General features: G+C 32.0%; 1 protein-coding gene across 7 annotated transcripts; it reads left to right on the top strand.

Annotated features, from left to right (window-relative positions):
- The first annotated feature begins 623 nt into the window (after nt 1-623).
- LOC106375700 (involucrin) lies at nt 624-4226 on the top strand. Of its 7 annotated transcripts, none has more exons than XM_022705576.2 (8): nt 624-834; nt 1079-1156; nt 1277-1374; nt 1454-1597; nt 1829-2244; nt 2362-2422; nt 2500-2583; nt 2972-4226. In XM_022705576.2, the coding sequence occupies exons 7-8, from the start codon at nt 2532-2534 to the stop codon at nt 4009-4011; spliced, it is 1092 nt and encodes a 363-aa protein (XP_022561297.1). In that variant the 5' UTR covers nt 624-834; nt 1079-1156; nt 1277-1374; nt 1454-1597; nt 1829-2244; nt 2362-2422; nt 2500-2531; the 3' UTR covers nt 4012-4226. The 7 variants fall into 7 exon arrangements, with proteins under 7 accessions (XP_022561297.1, XP_022561295.1, XP_048617813.1 ...); XM_022705574.2 differs by having other exon boundaries at nt 1079-1160; XM_048761856.1 differs by having other exon boundaries at nt 1277-1597.
- Nucleotides 4227-7371: the final 3145 nt, after the last annotated feature.

Raw genomic sequence — 7371 nt, 5'->3', positions numbered from 1 at the left:
TTACTGGTCGTGAAAACGAGAACTCACGAGAAAGATATTAGTCGATTTGACTTTGTCTTTGTAAAATAGAATGTTTTCTTTTTTTAAAAAATACTAGCAAAATAAAATTTTAAAGACTTATTTAATAAAAGATTAAATTAGTACATAAGAACATGTATAATGTTGTCAGTGACTCGATTGGTGTATTTGACTTTCATTTTTTTTTCATTCAATTTTTATTTATTTCTGGTTGTGTTCAGGTTAAACGTTTAGGTATAGAATTTTTTCTAATCCTAAGTACAAATTTTATAACAATTCATCTATGCACCATGATTATAACATATAAATATTAATTTGAATTTATGTGTGAAAATGAATTTTAATTATGAAATAAATTTCAAAAAACATATGCAAAAAATAATCATAAAACCATAATAAAACAATTTATTATTTTATAGTTTTTATTAAATTAAAACAGGCTCATATCATGTATACTATATGATCTAGTAATTAGTAAAAGTTGAAGCATGTATAGCTTTTTTACCGAGGAAGGCAAGACACAATCTAACAAAGTAAACACAATCTAACGAAGGACACGTGGGGCGACCTTACTGGTCGTGAAAACGAGAACTCGCGAGAAAGATATTAGTTGATTTGACTTTGTCTTTGTATCATAAATCTTCTTCGTTCGATCTCAGTGGCTCTGCGGCTTCTTACGGTATGATGCCAAAGGATTGTAATCTGGTGGATGAATATTTGAAGTTTTTTGTTTTTGTTTTTGGTTTCGGGCAACTCTTTCTTCCTTTGGATCTGGAATCGATAGCCTTTTTTGGGGTGACGACGCTGAGTTCGAAGGTTTGATATATTTCTTTTTTTCGATGATTGAAATACCCTTTGCTCAATTTCTTCTTCTCTGGAATTATATTGAAAACCCGTTTGGAAAGTCCTCGCCTTTCTAGGTTATTATTATTCTTGACGATTGTGAATTTGAATAAATTAGGGGTCTTAGATCCATCTTGCTATATGCTTATAGAGCCAATTGATTGAATCAATATAGTTCGAACTGCTGACACACACAACTCTTTTGTTTCAATTGTAGAGGGTGTATGTGATAATGAGTTCAGGACCAGGGAATTTCTGTCTGGTCCACGTCAGCCTCGTGCCTGTGCTTAATGTTGTTGGTGAACATGTCAATTATATTACTTTCGTTTTCCCGAAATGAAGCAGCCATGATGTTGACACCATTTGATTCTATTAAACCTCATTTTGATTTGTTGTTTTCTTTCAAAAACTAAAGCCGGCACAGCATAGTGTCCTGAGGTTTGGGCTTGACACCAGATATCTTAGCTTGTCGGAGCACAAAGAACTATTGGAACGAACACAATCGATATCACTGTCTCTTTCTTTATTTGCTTTGTTTTATGCTAATAAATTTTATCTGAAAGGCCGTTTTTGTTCTATCTTCCTGGTGCAGACTGGAGCACAAATCATTTACGCCAAATACTCAGGAACCGAGGTTGAGTTCAACGATATTCTCAAGGAAGATGACATCGTTGGCATTCTTGAGACAGAGGACATCAGAGATCTCAAGCCCTTGAATGACTGACTCTTCATTAAGGTTCGCCTCTTGTGCTTATGTCAAAAATCATTTTTATATTATAAATTATTACATAATATGTGTTAAAAAAAAAAAAAAAAAGAAGAAAGAAGATAATCATCGAACACAATTCTTCTTAAACTTTATATATTCTTAAATTATTAACAACCAGAAAATAATTTTTTAAAACAAACACAAACCCAAAATCTAGTGTCTACTTAAACCTCATTTTGCTTTGTTGTTTTCTTTCAGAAAACTAAAACCGGCACAGCATAGTGTCCGAGGCTTGGGCTTGACACCAGATATCTTAGCTTGTCGGAGCACAAAGATTTGTCTCATCTAGAAATTTTGAGTATCTTGGTGTTGTTTATCTTCTATTTCTGATACAAAATTCTCAAATCTTTTTCTTCATTAAGGCACTTGAAGAGAATGTAAAAGAAAAACTAGCTCCAGTTTTGCGATTGTCCCGGCGGTAAGATGCTGCTAATATTACCCGCTTATGGTTGTTGTTTCAGCTTGAGTATCCCTTTTTTCTTTGCCTTTACGAGTAAGAAAATGGTTACGCTCCCACCGGGGTAGCACCAAAATTTCTCGGCATCTCATCCTCCTGTTGCTGATAAAGCTGCTAAAGGCTTGAGGATGTATTCCCTGCAACGCAAAGGCAACAGGTATATTCTATATCCAAATGCTCTTTGAAAATGCCCTATTTTGAATAATGACAGAAAGATTCTTCTGGAGATCACTGATGGTTTCTATATGAATTGTTCTTGTCTCCTGCTATACAGGAGCCTAGAAAAGATAATATTGGAAGCTGTAATGATTACATGTTGGTTGAAAGTATTGGAGGTTAAAACCTTTTCTGATATTTCCCCTCAGTCTATAACCTGAGTGAGTCTCATTCTTCCCTCGTCAAATTTTTCTAGGGTTTTGTTGAGAGAGGAGAGCAAGAGCAAATATGGCGGCACCAAATCCAGCAAATATGGCGGCGGCACCGAATCCTCCACTAGGTATGGTTGATTACGGAAACTTAACTGATTATTATGGAACATAAACGGAAAGCTGATTTTATATTTACGGAAAGTTGATCTGCGCATTTATTTAGAAATTGATTTTTAGAAGAAGCCGATTATGGAACAGATACGGATTTTACTGCTTTGGCGTATTTGATTTTGAAATGAAGCTGATTTTAAAATTTCATCTAGGTGACGATATTTACGGAAAGTTGATCTGTGAAATTTTTTTTGAAGAAGAAGAAGAAGCCGATTATGAAACAGAAACGGAAAGCTGCATTTATTTAGGAATTGATTACAGAAGAAGCTGATATGATATTTGCATTTATTGTTTGTGTCAGTGATCGTTCTGGTCTTGATATTGCCTTGATATTTTTATTTTCAGATCTCCCTGATTATGTACGATTTTCTCCCAAGAGTCCTGAAGTGATCCTTTTGCTCAAGCGTTTCATACGGAAGGAGGAGATGCCTCATTGTGCTGTAAAGGTTCTTGCCGATTCAGATCTCCAAGTCACAGTATCCACTAACGCCTGGACTGCAGCAGCGTATCCTTATTTTGAAGAAGATGAATACTGGTTTTTTCTGCATAGGAAACAAGCTTCTAAGGATAAGAAGAATGTTGATAGAAGGCTTGGAGACTTGGGGACATGGAAGGCAAGGGGCAGGAGTACTAACATCTACATTGGTGCGCAGCTGGTAGGCATCAAACAGAAGTATGAACTAATGAAAGGCAAAGTTAAAACTGGATGGTTCCAATTCGAGTACACAAGGTTTTCCAACAAGTTCGAGAAAATCTGTGTAGCCCATCTCATCTTTGCCAAGAAGCCTGAAGTGGATTATCCTTCTGATATCAGTGAAGAAGAAGAAGAAGAAGAATCTGCTGATGAGGAAGAGCAGGGTTTGCAGGTACAGGCTCATGAGCTTGAACTTGTGAATGAGCAGCAGAGTCTGCATGAGCAGGTGTTGAACTTGGAAGAAGAAGAAGCTGCTGCTTCTGATGAGGTAGAGCAGACACTTGTGAATGAGGAGCAGAGGTTGCAGCAGGTACAGGCTCATGAGGTTGAACTTGGGAATGAGCATCAGGGTCTGCAGGAGCAGGTGGTCAACTTTGCTCATGAGGAAGCGCTGACATTTGTGAATGGGCAGCAGGGGCATTTTCTGGACGATGACGAGGAATGGGCTCGCTTCTTGAACACTGACGATGATGGTCTGGCGATTGATGACTTGTTCGAAGATGGTGATTCAGAAAAGACGCTAGAACATGTGAACGAGCAGCAGAGTCTGCAGGTTCAGGTGCTGAACTTGGAAGAAGAAGCTGCTGCTGCTGATGATGATGAGGAAGAGCAGACACATGTGAATGAGGTGGAGCAGCAGGGGGGGTTGCAGGTACATGCTCATGAGGGTGAACTTGGAAGAAGCAGCTGATGATGATACGTGGACTCCCTACTTGAACACGAGATGTTTGATGAGTTCTTGGGAGATGATAATTCAGAAAGACACTAGAAGATTAAATGAAGCTTCATGTCGTTGAACTTGTTATGTTTTGTCCTGAGACTTCTCTTATGTTTTGTCTTGAGACTTCTCTTATGTTTTGTCGTTAGACTTCTCTTTTTGGAAACAGCTTTTACCACGTGACTGCATATCTTCTACCTCCAGATTAGTGGTACTGAGAAATTAGCTTGCATTCAGAAACTTGAGCTATAGAGAGTTGCATCACTTCCTTATATTGATCTGTGTGGATAAACTTTGCCATTTAGTGTAATCTTGTCGCCGAATGTCAGATCAGAACAAGGCCGGAGCCAATGGAAACAGGAACGAGCCTGTTGTGAGATGTGCCAATCTAGTTAACATGCACGTAACATGATGAGCCAATATGATACAAAAAAAATTAAAATAGTTTCAAATTTCCTTTTTGACTTTAAAATAAACTTTAGAAAAAATATACTTTTTTTTTTGAAAAAAGAAGAAGAAAAAAAAAATCGAATTCAAAAACGTATTATTCATCAAACTCTAATTATTTAAGTAATAGTGTATGTGTTTTCTGCAACTATTCATCAAACTCTAATTTTTCTTTTACTTATCACCAATTACGCCGTTAAGATCTCTCTTTATCGAGATTTGTATATCTGATTAGATCTGATATGATCGGTTCAACTTCTAACTAGTTTTCCTATTGTCTATACTATTATTTGCGAAGTTAATTTTCGGAAACGAATTCTCACGTGGTTAATGTCGTTGTTACCCTTAATAAATTTTTATATATAATAATTTTATTAAAAACGAATTTTATATTAATAATATTAAATTTCTAAAAAGATAATTCTCATATATTTTGTTGTTATCTTGAAATAATATTTTATATTTCTAAAAAATAAGATAATACTTATATGTTGTGTTGTTATCTTTAAATAATATTTTTTTTATAAAAATTAAGATATAAAATAGTATATAATTAAATATTAATGAAGAAAAAACATTTGAATAAAAATATAGTCTAAAACATTTCTAATATATGAGTGTTTTGAAAATTTCAAAACAATAATTAGTATATATATTTTAATGAAATTTGCTCTCATATATAAATTATTTTATGTTTGGTATAAACTTGTTAAGAATATAAATAATAACTTAACATGTTTTTTTTAAATTAACAAATTATAAAATAATAAATATCTATAAGAAGATTATGCCCGCATATGCGGGCAAAACACCTAGTTTGTACTTATACTTATTAAATATATATTATGTCTAAAATCAAGAAATTAAATAACTAATCTATTATTTTTTGAAACTAACATATTCAGTTTATATTAATACAAAATTAACTAACTAATCAATTATATTTTATTTATTAGTATAAAAATAATGATCTATGCCTACTAATTCATATATATACAGGTATACATTAAATCCAAATACCAAAAACAAATACTTTAAAACCCTCACCAAATACATAAAAATATAATTCTTATAGTTAGAGTATTAAGATTAGTTATACATATATAAATATATTTGATCAAATAAATAATAATAATTAGCTACTATTAATGTTTAATACATTATGGAACATGCTATTATTAATATTTTTATGAGTATATTTTTTTAAGGGTTATTCAAACAACATTGTAAAATATTTATCAAATATAAACTAACTGAGCAAAACAGAAAACACATTTTAAGTTAAACTTGGACGTTCATATACCTGTTGAGATACAGATTGGACATTTTGTGTGTTCGGTTCTAATTTATATCACATCTAAGATCTCATGTTGGTAAATTTGTAAGTACAGATCGGTTTGGATATAACACATCGGTTTTTGTTCTAATTTGTATCACATCCTAAACCCCATAAAGTACCTATATATCATTCAGATGGTTTCAGTTCGGGTATATCCGAAGTTCAATCCAAAATTCAAAAGAAAACATAATAAATAAATAATTATTCATATATAACTGGATATTTAAGGTACTTATTTAAATACTTATTTTTAGATATTACTTCAATATAAATATAGGGTTGAATATTTGAAGTACATATTTATGTTTCAAATATTTATATTTTACATTAATTTAGAATCGATTTCCAAGATTCAGATTTTTCGATTTTTTGGGTTACCTATTCGGTTTCGAGTAATAACACTTCAGATATGTTTTGTATCACCTACAAGAACCATTATGGTATTTCTTATATTTCAAGCAGGGTAAGGATCGGGTTTTTGGTTTAGGTTCGGTTTTGATTTTAGATTTTGGATTTTATGCTCATACCTACTTTAAATAAAGAAAAATTGTGATTATATAAATCAAGCCTATAATATTAATACAAGAGTCATGACTTAGTTCATGTGTGATTTTTTTATTTGGACCACCTCTTAGAAAGTTGCTTTAACTTTATTTTGTATAAATATATTAATTATTCTAAAACAAAAAACTAAATAAAAAAACACTTCAGATATGTTTTGTATCACCTACAAGAACCATTATGGTATTTCTTATATTTCAAGCCGGGTAAGGATCAGGTTTTTGGTTTAGGTTCGGTTTTGATTTTGGATTTTGGATTTTATGCTAATACCTACTTTAAATAAAGAAAAATTGTGATTATATAAATCTAGCCTATAATACTAAAACATGACTCATGACTTAGTTCATGTGTGATTTTTTTATTTGGACCACCTCTTAGAAAGTTGCTTTAACTATATTTTGTATAAATATATTAATTATTCTAAAACAAAAAATTAAATAAATATTCGTATATTTCTGAAATTGCATCTCAATAAAAATTTTCATATCTTTTTTTTACAATATAAATATATATTTTTTTTTCATTTTTCATTAAAATAAGGAAAATTACCAAAAATACCATTTTCAAAGTACCACTTTTCATGTTTACACTAACCACTTTTACCCTCATCTTTAATGAAAAGTAAAAGATATTTATAACTTTTGATTAACTTTGACAAAAAAAACATATGGTTAACTAATCTAAACTTAAAAAATCGACTATAAACCCTAAATCTTCAACTCTAAACCCTAAATCATCAATTCTAAACCCTAAACCATGAAACATCAACTCTAAACCCTAAACTCCGAAACATCAACTCTAAACCCTAAACTTTAAACCTTCAAATTTAAACCCTAAAACATCACTCTAAACCCTAAACGTAAACCCTAAACCCTAAATCTAAACTTAAAACATCAACTTTAAACCCTAAATCATCAACTCTAAACCCTAAACCATGAAACATCAACTCTAAATCCTAAACCCCGAAACATCAACTCTAAACCCTA

Source organism: Brassica napus, chromosome C7 (genome assembly GCF_020379485.1).
Source record: "Brassica napus cultivar Da-Ae chromosome C7, Da-Ae, whole genome shotgun sequence".
NCBI classification, from domain to species: domain Eukaryota; kingdom Viridiplantae; phylum Streptophyta; class Magnoliopsida; order Brassicales; family Brassicaceae; genus Brassica; species Brassica napus.
This window is presented reverse-complemented; position numbering and strand designations above follow the sequence as displayed.